Source organism: Micropterus dolomieu, linkage group LG08, assembly GCF_021292245.1.
Source record: "Micropterus dolomieu isolate WLL.071019.BEF.003 ecotype Adirondacks linkage group LG08, ASM2129224v1, whole genome shotgun sequence".
In the NCBI taxonomy this organism is placed as follows: Eukaryota; Metazoa; Chordata; class Actinopteri; order Centrarchiformes; family Centrarchidae; genus Micropterus; species Micropterus dolomieu.
Window position 1 is genome coordinate 1,328,782 of NC_060157.1, and position 11,660 is coordinate 1,340,441.

Genomic DNA, 11,660 nt, shown 5'->3' on the forward strand with positions numbered 1-11,660 from the left:
CCAAGCAGTTTTGGTTCGTAAACCTGACCAAGTAGTTTTGGATCCTAAACCTGACCAAGAAGTTTTGGTTACTAAACCTAACCAAGCAGTTTTGGTTCCTAAACCTAACCAAGCGGTTTTGGTGCTTAAACCTAATCAAGTAGTTTTGGTTCCTAAACCTATCAAAGCAGTTTTGGTTCCTAAACCTGAGCAAGTGGTTTTGGTTCCTAAACCTGACCAAGTGGTTTTGATTCATAAGCCTAACCAAGTAGTTTTGGTTCGTAAACCTGACTAAGTAGTTTTGGATCCTAAACCTAACCAAGTGGTTTTGGTGCTTAAACCTAACCAAGAAGTTTTGGTTCCTAAACCTAACCAAGCAGTTTTGGTTCGTAAACCTGACCAAGTAGTTTTGGATCCTAAACCTGACCAAGAAGTTTTGGTTACTAAACCTAACCAAGCAGTTTTGGTTCGTAAACCTGACCAAGTAGTTTTGGATCCTAAACCTGACCAAGAAGTTTTGGTTACTAAACCTAACCAAGCAGTTTTGGTTCCTAAACCTAACCAAGCGGTTTTGGTGCTTAAACCTAATCAAGTAGTTTTGGTTCCTAAACCTATCAAAGCAGTTTTGGTTCCTAAAACTGACTAAGTGGTTTTGGTGCTTTGGTGACTAAACCTAACCAAGTACTTTTGGTTCCTAAACCTAACCAAGTACTTTTGGTTCCTAAACCTGACCAAGTGGTTTTGGTTCATAAGCCTAACCAAGTGGTTTTGGTGCCTAAACCTGACCAAGTGGTTTTGGTTCATAAGCCTAACCAAGTGGTTTTGGTGCCTAAACCTAACAAAGTAGTTTTAACAACTTTAATTTTGAATTTCTAACCAGCTGTTGCATAATTATTTTTGCTAATTTGACCGCAGAGCCCACCACGTGCAAAAACGATTCTAAAGGGTACCCAGGGCGTTAAAAAGCAATACCAAGGGTGTTGACAAAGTGTCCATATCTTATGAGTTGGGAAGGAGAACAGGTTTTCTCTTCAGATGGTCCAATTTCCTTATTTCATAACTAATCTAGGCCCACACTATGTGGACAGCAACTAATGGTTACTACCTACTATCATATTACAAATTACACGTGAGCAGAAAATTGTTTTTGCGTAATATGATGTCAACTCGGCAAGTTGTTCAACAAACGTTTCAGAGACTTTGGGAGTTGTTGCTCCAATTTGACGGGGACTTAAAGTGAATTTTCCAGGAGTCAGGAACTAATTGTTCCAATTATTCCGACACCACATTAATGCTAGCTGTGTTTAGTTTATGCTCTAAGCCGAACTTAAAAACCTTTAGCAGAACGCAAAACATTGGTGAATGGTTTGGATTTTTTGGAGGGTGAAAAATAGGCTAACAGTTTCCACCTGCTTCAGTTCTTTGTGCTAAGCTAGCCTAAACACGTAACCATCTGAAACTTCTGACTCCAACGTACGAAACGTTTTGAAAACTGGATTTCTCAAAATGTTAAAGTCTTTCTTTGACCTTCTACCTCGGCTGTCGCAGACATGGTGCTCAGTCTGTGCGTGGCTCTGGCCGTCACAGTGTGTTTTTAGCGTGTTTTTGGCGTGTAAAGCAGTGGTGTGTTGCGCCCCCCCCAATCGCCCCTCCCCTAGTGGGAATGGAAGGAAATGGCCAGTAACTCAGCCTTATAGTTCCCATCAATTTCATCAGCTGTCTCGATGTGGTGAAAAACATTTTGAACTTTTAACCTGAGTGACTTGTGTTGGGCAGTTGTTGATTATTTTTGCTAGTTTTCTTTTGGAGACTGGTTCTTACTGGTTCTGACCGGTTCTGACCAGTGTGTGTATGATGAAGTTGAATAGTGGCGTGTTGTATCAGTCCAGTGTGCACTTTCTCTTCATGTGCCAAAGCACGTATTCAAAACTTTACAGTATTCAGTACACAAGCGCTAGTGAAGTTGTTGGCTAATATATCAGATTTGCTTTTTGTATTTAAGTATTTCTCGTTGTTTCTTTGGGCTGGATACCACGTGTCAGTTTATTGACAGTTACAGTCTGTCTGAGCCGCTCAGTAAATTATTCTTTAGGTGTAAAATTAACAGTCAAGATGTCTAACATGTGGGTGATTTCTCTAAATCAACCCTACTTGAAAATTAGCTCTAGCTAGGAGGCTAGCTCCCAAAATGAATCACCACACTTAATATTGAATCTGGGGGTAGGAAACATAACAGAAACCAACAAGCTAGAGTTGGAAAGTAACCAAGTACAGCCGGTGTGAAACTAAAGGTGTGTTAAGCACCGCAGCCGGTTAGAACCGGTTCTGTCACACTGGACTGCTGTTCTGAGTCGGTCCTGGTTTCATTACAGTATCTTTGCCTTACAGTTTCTGGATTTTACTGAACTTTGTGCCAAAGCAGATGACTCAACCGCTGTCAGTGTTCAACAGTTAACAATATTTATTCATCATTTTTAATCCAAAGTGTTTTTTATTATTGGTTTTTGTTTTGTTTTCTACTTCCTGTTCTGCTCCCAGGAGGGTTGTGGTGTATTTCACACTGTGTCTGATTCCTCCTATCAGACGCTCTCAGTGTTATGGACTGTTATTGGCTGCTGTTACCATGAAGACCGTAAAGCTTCAACCGCTGAGATGAAGCTGAAACGAACCAAACAGGCAACTGTAAATGTATTTATATCACCAAGCTGTTTAAGGCGAGACACCACAGTCAAACATTTCCAAACTTTACTCACAATCAAACTTTACAAGCTGAAAGGAAACATAAACAGAAGCTTTTTTTTAACCACAACTTTGTTTTTTATTTTTAATATGCAAATGAGGTATTTCCTGATTTGCATATCACACATCCATTTTACAGCGCATTGAGAAGAGTTATATGGAATTCTTTTGGTATTATTGTGATAATATACCAAATGGCCAGACGTTCACAGAATGGTTTATCAAAAATATTGTTATTTTAATGGATTTATTCAACATGATAGATATATGTGTAATGGCTCCTTTTTAAAAATATATTTACAGATAAAACGCCACATAAAATGAGAAAGAACAAAGATAGACAGACACAAAAGAAAACAAAACTCTGTACATGGCTCGTTATAAAACCTGACAAACTGTGTAAAATGATGATGAAAATGATGGAAAATGACTTGGCATACAGGAAACGTAATTTTGTTAAAGATCAGCTAACGTAACCCACTTAGCAGAATAATGACTGTTTGTCACACGGACACATCTCTTATAGATACCTGATATATGAACTAGCTAACATTGTTCTCTAGAAAACAAGCTTTCTAATCATGTATGTTTCAATATGGAGAGTTTTAAATAGAGCAGATGAATTTTTAATGTAAAATACAAACAAAGATGACATTTACGCTATCTGCAGTTAACAGACTCGGTATAAATGAAACGAATAATAATGTTTATAAAATTACTCAAGATTGTTATGTACATTTTATGAAAGTATGGTGATAAATAACTTGAGGCAAAATAATTTTGGACGGTGGCGTCTCGCCTTATGAGCCAATCAGACGAGGATCTCTGTCTCTCTGTCTGTCTGGGTGTAACAGCAGCATGGTCGTGTATTCTTCCTGTAGTAGTTCTGGTATCTTGTTATTATTAATTGATTGATTGCAGGTTACTGGTTAGTGGCCGGCCACTGCCTTCCATCCTGTTTCCTGTCTGTTTCCCATCATGCCCTTCTGTAAGAAAATACAATGACAAATGTTTATGAGGTTATAAATGAAATAAAAACATGACTGTCTGGAAGAATATCTACTCCTGTCATTACTACTGCCACTACTGCTGATACTACTACTACTACCACTACTACTACTACTAGGCCTATTTCATTCAATAATCTTTCTTGTAATGCTTTTAAACCACTTACATATGAAGCAACAGCACCATCCAGTGTCAATACATGAAAGTAGCCTTTAAAACAAATATAAATCAACAAATTGAATAAAGAAATAAATAAAAGCAGGTAAAGATGGGATGTATTTACAAATATTAATTCCTTTACCTCTTTTTATTATGGAGAATGAGACCGTAGCAATGTGATATTCCTTGAAATGTCCTTCAAAGTACAGAAAAATAAACAGGCCTACTGTTTTTTTCTTTTGTAAATTTTATGTTCGTGAATTTATAATAATTCAAATAAGAATTAAATTCATACAGAAAAAATCCTGAATGTTTATAATCAGAAACATACTGTAGAGACTAAATATGATGTGTTTGAAGCAAAGGAAGACATTTTGAACAATACAATTATATGATTTATTTTGATAATGGAACTGTTGGGGAGTAAATTTACTCTGTACTCTACTAAAATACAACGTTAAGGTACTCGTAGGCTATTTTAGTATTGAGTATGTCCACTTTATGCTACTTGATACTTCTACTCCACTACATTTAACCGGCGGCTTTAGCTTTACTTTGCAGAGAAACAATGATATGAGTTTATAAATATGAACAGTAGATTAAATAATTAAAAACTGCTCCACAACATTAACATGCTGCTTACACATTAATGTATAAAGTAATAATATGTAGTAATAAATCTTACAGGTTTATACAACACTGACAGGACGTCCTGCTGTTTCACACGTTTCCTTTTAACCTTTTTTAAATTTTTATTTCAGGACATTCTGCTGATTATTCAGAACCCGAAAGAACTTTACTTATTACTTTTGCCAAGTAGTATTTTACATGTACGAGGAGTTTGCTTTGGTGAAAAGGTGCTAGAGATGGACGTAAACATACAGTTGACGAATAGATTTTAAAATATATAATATGCAATAAACAGATATTAAGAAGTTATAATACAGTTAACTATGCATAACAGAAAAAACAAGGTGGCAGTTATTTACTTGTGCACTACCCCGGATTTGTGTTGTGTGATTTGTATTTATACAAATATATAAACACAAGATTGAAAAATTATAAAAAATGTAAAAGAATAATAAGGAAAATGTGCAACGTCGCAGTTACATTTCTTTGTCAGGTTTGCGTGTGTCTGTGACGTCACGCCGTGCTGATGAAACTCAGTGTAATCTGAATTTCACAAACAGCTCCGCCCCGCCCACCTCCCTCCTCTCCGGCCCTCTGATTGGACGGCTCTCCTGTCAGTCTGAGCTCGGCCGATTATTCGTCGCGGGCTGACGTCACCTCGGATTTCCCCGCAAAACTTCCCGTAATAAGACCAGAGAGACAAAAACAAACAAGATGGCCGACCCTGAGGTGCACCGGCAGCTCATTGGCTCTCTGCGAGCCAAGCCGCGGTCCTATTGGCTGCTAGGAAGCAGCGCAGCCGCTCATTGGTCCGGAGGAGATCAGTCCAGGCGGTGAGCCCGCCCCCTGTGAGGGACTCAAACGTAGAAAGAGAACAGGTAGAAAACACCTGCACGTATGTCTTCCACTCATATTTAACAATATTTATGTTCTAATCATTTGTATCCATGTCAGAGTAACTAAAATACTGCACTTTTAAATTTGTGAGGTACTTTACTTCAGTATTTCCACTTTATGCTACTTTATACTTTTACATATTTTATTTACTGCTCATTGTGACCTCTTTATAAAATATACCACAACATTTCATAAAAAATTTAAAATGCTGCTAACGCTAAAATAAAATTTAGAAAAATAACACTGACTCTGCAGAACAGAGTACATTTTCAATACTTTAGAATTTACTTAATTGAGCCCCAAGAGGGAAATTTGTTTCTTTATAGTTGCTGACGTAGAAATAATAAAAGTATAGATATCGATGAAAAGTTTCCTCTGCAGGAGTTTCTTCTTTGTATTCTTGTTGATTTGTTTTTAAGGGCCTTAAAGAAATATAAATCATAATAATAATGATGTAAAATAAAAGTGTGTGAGATTATGTACAGTGTACTGTAGTATGTGACAGAAGTGTAATGAATAAATAGTAATAATAATAATGAGTACTGTGGAGAGCTGGAATGGATTTAAATCTTTAACATTTGCAGTATTTGGACAGAATAAACCATTAACCAAGTACTGTACTATAGAAAAATATTTTTTCTTGGTATTTGGTTACGACATATTTAATTTATTATAAATATATTTAGATAACAGTGGATTTAAAATGTTCTTCTATTTATTGTTGTTGTTTTTTGTTGTATTTCTGACATTTCGGGATGTAAATGTCACTTCCTGTGGGACAGGCTCTGTGTGAAGTGTCCGATCTGTTTGCTGTATTTCTATGTTCCCAGCTGTCTGGAACAGTGTGCAGGCTGCCCAGGTACCGTTCAGCCACTCAGAGGACTCGAACCTGGTCTCAGAGTTCCTCCTGCCCTGCACAGGTCCAGGTTCACATCAGCGTTGGACAGAAACTTGCTGCTGCTGTGATTTCACCTTTGAGACTTGGATCCCGCGGTGGCTGCTGGGAAGCAAAGCGCCTCACCTTTGGGTTAAAACGTCTTTATCTCTGCTGAAATGTCAGCCGTCAGTTCGGACCAGACCCAGACCGGAGAGCAAAACCGAACTGGGGTCGAGCTAGAGCAGCAGGACGCCGGGATCCTGCAGCCGCAGACCGTGTTTGTCATCCTGGACTCGGCTGAAACCCTCAACCTGGTCCGGTGAGTGCGGAAGTTTTCTGGGGAAAACCGCTATTGCAGCTGCGGTGAGAACCTCACGCCAAACTCCGTTCAAAAATCTCCGATTTTAAACCCGCTGTGCTCATAGGTACAAAGACGTATGTAGCTGAAAATGACTGAATATATCTGTCAGATCTGTAGTGTCTACTGGTAAAATCGGTGTATAAATTACACACCAAACGTGTTACTTTAATAACATATTAATAAGAAAACACGTTTTCATTCATTGCGTTTGCAGCTGAGATGAACACCAGTTACAAAACTTATTTGAATAGGTTTTGCTATGTGCCTCCGATCGATGCCGAGTAGTATTATAGTTCGTAAAGATGAAGGGAAACGCTTCTCACACACACATCTTGTTTGTAAGACTGCTAAATTAGCGGAGGAGCAGCTTCTATTTAAATTTTCGAATGAAGTTTGGCGTAACGGACTCATGTCTCGCAGACTTAACGTTACAGAACAGGTCATGTTAGTAGCTCTGCTGGCTGTAAGTCAGCTGAACAAAGTAACAACATGCACATGTTTTAAAAGTCACTTAATAACGCGAAAGATGACATGAAACCTTCATACATTTATACATCTCAGTTATTTATTAGACTTCTGTCTCAGTGAGCGGATATTCAAAACAAGTATCTGTTATTTAGGTAGAACTTTCACTAATAGAATTCTTGGTGTACAGGATCTGAGCCGAATTGAAACGCATTTACTAAATATTCAAACTGTATACCAGTCTTGTTTTGGGACGTTAGCTATTTTTTCTGATGGGCAAGTAAACTTTAAATTGCAATAGTTATGAATGGAGTTTGGTGTGTTGTGCTCTTCTGGCACCGTGTTTTGATAACCATGATGATGACCTGTCTGGGACTTTTGTCTGCAGGTTGTTGTTGTTACTGTCTGACCTTTGACCCCTGATACACACACACACACACACACACACACACACACACACACGGCGGCTGGTCTTCTCATGTATTTTCCCAGGGGAACCTGAGAGACAGTCAGGCAGAGCGACAGGCCCAGTCTAGTCCTCTTGGATGTCGTCCACCCCCCACACACAAACAATAATTAATGTTTCTGGTGAGTCAGAAAGCAAAAGTAAAAGCAAGAAGAGGAGGTGTCTCTGCTCGGGATGTGTGTGTGGGGGTGAAGATGTTTTTCCTCTTTTCACTTCAACTGTTTCCAGATGTTTTTAAACCAGAAACACAACCTCTGCTTGTTTTAACAGCAACATTTTTCTTTTTACAGCGTGGGCTGTGTGTTTGGCCGCGTCCCATTTAGAAGCCAGCAGCACCTTCAACACACGCTACATTTCCCCAAACCTTTCTGAAGGATCAGTAAGAGACGCCAGTGACATCACGTACCGATCATTGGGCTGATGTCTGCGACTTTGCTGCAGGGGAATAAAGACACGTGTGACTGAGTTTGCTTTCTACTGTGATAGTTATTGTAAGACCTCTTGTGAGAAGGATCAGGGTCCAGCTAAATATAAAATATAACAAAATTCAAAGTAGCTTAGCTTAACTAAGCTACTTTTGCCACGTTGCTGTAGCTTAGCTTGCTACATTTCACTGGGGGCAGCTTCTGTGTAGTGAAGCTTCATTTAATGTAGAGTAGCTAGTAGCTTAGCTCACTACATTTTCCAAGTAGGTTGCCCAACACTCTTGGTTAGCATGTTGCATCTGTAATTCATGCTAACTGTGATATTAGCTGGGATGCTAATTTTAGCTAGCGACCAACAGGGTTAAAACGTACTTACTGAAAAATGAGTAGCCGACTCCTGATGAGCTTTTTCAGTGGCGCTGGTTAAATTTACACAGAGCAGCGGATACGAGTAGCAACTTGTCAATCACCTTGTAGCCCCGCCCTAAAGCGTCCCCTGCTTTCTGGTCTACTTTCCCTCCGTGGGGCACCGACGAGCCCTTGAGCGAAATTCAACGGTTTTCCTTTTTATGATAAATGACACGTTTGTTTAGTTTACTAACTCCTTAAAGGCAGTTTTTAACTTCTCTCGACCAATATGAAAGATATTATGGTTTTAACATGTTTAGACAGTCCTCCTGACGGACGCCACAGACAAGGAAATCTGTCCAAAGTGTCCAAAACGTCCTCAGAGACTCGATTCAGGGATAAAAACATCTCCAAAGTATAACCGTTGTCTCTGTCGTTCACACTGAAGATGTAACGCTGTTTAAATGCTATGAACGACGTGTCTGAGAGTTACAGCTGAGGTGTCCGTCACTGTAATTTCCCACTGCACCTAAACGCTGCAGCGTCTGAAAACTGCTGAGTCAGTTTGACTGACGGTAAATAAAGACATTTTTTACAGTGTGGGAGGAGGAGGAGGCGTGTGTGTGCGTGGGCGAAGGGAAATGACTCAGCAGAAACACACACACACACACACACACACGCACACTCACACACACACACACACACAGGAAGTGGGATTGAAAGCAGTTAAACAGCTGACAGATGTTGTTCCTCCTCCACATTCTTCTTCTCTGGTGTTCAACATCAACATTTAAGTGTTTCCATCAGCAGCTGCAAACATCTGTCTCTCTCTGTGTGATGACGCCATCTGGAGGACGTTAGAGGAACTGCAGCGAGACGCGTGGCAGTTAGACGCAGCTGATTGGTTCACCTCAATTCAAACAGCTTTATTGGCACGAACACTAACATGTTGTTTCCAAAGCAGGACACATATATGACTTATTAAAGGCGTCACATGTGCAGGTTTGTTACTGAGGCAGTTCGTTCTCTGATTGCTGTATTATCCAGTGCAACATACTTTGGGTGGCGATGGAGCAGTGGATAAGACACTCGCCTTTGGTGTGAGAGACCTTGGTTCGATTCCCAGTCAGTTATTCGCAGGAAACTTAACCCCTAGTTGCTCCAGCGACCTCTGACATATATGGCAATTGTGAGGCTTCAGATTACAAAATGTGCTGAATGAGTAAATGTCCGAGCGGATGGGGCTCAGAGGGTAGAGCTGTTGTCCACTACCCGGAAGGTCAGTGGTTCGATCCCCGGCTCCCCCATGTCGAAGTATCCTTCGGCGAGATACTGAACCCTAAATTGCTCCTGAGGCTCTGCCATTAGTGTATGAATATGTGCGAATGAAAGGTGGCGGGCGTTGCCACCGTGACGTCACCTGTTGGTTTGTGACGTAGCGTTTTGAAGCCTCCAGTTTGAGAAGGGTCCAGCTGAGCTGTGATAGTAGTTGACGGGAGTTGAACTTCATCCCAGAAGACACCGCGCACAAAACGCAATGGTGTTTATCTCTGCCGCTCGGCCGACGCAGAGACGTTAAATAAGATAAGATGTACATTATGCTTTAATATTTACTATACTATAAATGTAGCATAGTGTATTACGTTCATTATGCAATAATTATAGAGTATACTAATACCGTAATTCCCTGTTATTGTTTGGAGAGATGAATCACGTGACCGCGTGGTGGCATCAAAGAGTGTCTAAACACTTTTTTAACGGCCTTTAAACCGCAACATACAGTCTGACTTTCAAAAGGTGGCATAGGAAAACAAAATAAAAAGGCAGCTGGAGGTTTTTAAATTGAATCTTGAGTTAATCTCATAAAAAGAGCTTTAGCCAAAACCACTCCTTGTCACACTATGTGCCTGTCTGCGCTGCTTAGTTTAGCTCTCTGTGAGTTTTGTTTATTTGGTCAGTTCTGTATCTGTTGTTTAGCTTTGTTTATTATTTTATTCATTCGCGGGTTTTAGTTTACTTAGTATCTGTTTTCATGGGTTTGGTTTTGGGTTCTGTGTTTCAATAAGTTTGTCATGTTTAGGGTTTTGTAGTTTTATTTAGTCTTTTGTTCATTCGCACGTTTAAGTTTTCTTAGTATTTGTCTTGTCTTTCATCTTAGTTCTTAGTCTTATGGTTTAGTTTATGTTCAGTGTTTTTCCTGGTCTGTGTACTTCTGTGTTTTCTTTTGGTCTGTGTCTTAGTCCTTAGTCTCATGTCTCCATGTTGGTGTATTCCTGATCCCCGTTTGGTCCGGTCTCTGTTCCCTGCCCTGGTTTTGTTCTGTTATGCAGTTGTTTCCCGTTCTCCTGTTTTACTTTGTGTTTTCCATATGCTTTACTTCCTGTTTTGTTTTGTAATGTTCTGTTCTCTTGTGTCGTTGTCTAGCTTTGAGTACCTGATGGGTTTCAGCTGTGCTTCCCTCCCTGCTCTGTGTATATATTGTCCTCAGTTGTGTTTGTGTTTGTGACGTCCTTGTCAATGATTGTTCTGTCCTGTACCTTAGTTCCTGGATTACCTTTGCTTCTGTTTGGATCTCAGTTCTGGCCGTCGCCATGTTTTTTTTTGGAAACAGACGTGACCATATTTAGACGAGAGGGTGGAGCTAGCTAACTTGGTTAGCAAAGTGCATTTGTAATTCACTTTAACTGTGATATTAGCTGTGATGCTAATTTTGGCTAGCGACAAACAGGCTTAAAACTAAACGTACTTACTGAAAAATGACCAGACGACTCCTGATGAGCTTTTTCAGCGGCGCTGGTTAAATTTACACAGAGCAGCGGATACGAGTCGCGTCTACAGAGAGCCTAAGTGACTCGCTTCCGGCCCATGGGGCCTTATTTCAGGAAAAATAGTAGCGTAGTCAACGGTGAGAGATTTTTTGATCTTGTTTGAACTGAATCAAACACATGATGTTTGTCAATTTAAAAGATAATTTTGTCAGGAAAAAGTTGCAGTTTTTTGTAAAACAGTAAAGTAACATGTCGTTTTGTGTGAAAACCTTTGAATGAGCTACATCTCTCGTCTTGCTCAATATACGTCACCAACATGTGACCGTGGTAATGCTAGCTAACGTTCATTGCTTGGTTGCTGCTAATTAGAACTTAGCTAGGTTCCACGCAGAAATATATCTCACCTGATGTGTTTAATCCAACGTCCTTTTATCGCATCATCTTTTCATGTAAGTTTTTTTGACGTTAGCTTCAGTAACGTTAGCTTCTGTCATTGAGAGAAAAAGTTATGATGTCAATTACGCGACTTTTGGGTTTG

General features: G+C 39.8%; 1 protein-coding gene across 4 annotated transcripts in view; it reads left to right on the forward strand.

Annotated features, from left to right (window-relative positions):
• The first annotated feature begins 6,281 nt into the window (after positions 1-6,281).
• The window catches only part of tfe3a (transcription factor binding to IGHM enhancer 3a), a 24,274-nt gene continuing 18,895 nt past the window's right edge, over positions 6,282-11,660 (forward strand). For all 4 annotated transcript variants that reach the window (XM_046057110.1, XM_046057111.1, XM_046057112.1 and 1 more), the window contains exon 1: positions 6,282-6,608. In XM_046057110.1, the coding sequence (XP_045913066.1) occupies positions 6,466-6,608 (143 nt within the window). In that variant the 5' untranslated portion in view covers positions 6,282-6,465. The remainder of the gene's footprint in view (positions 6,609-11,660) is intronic.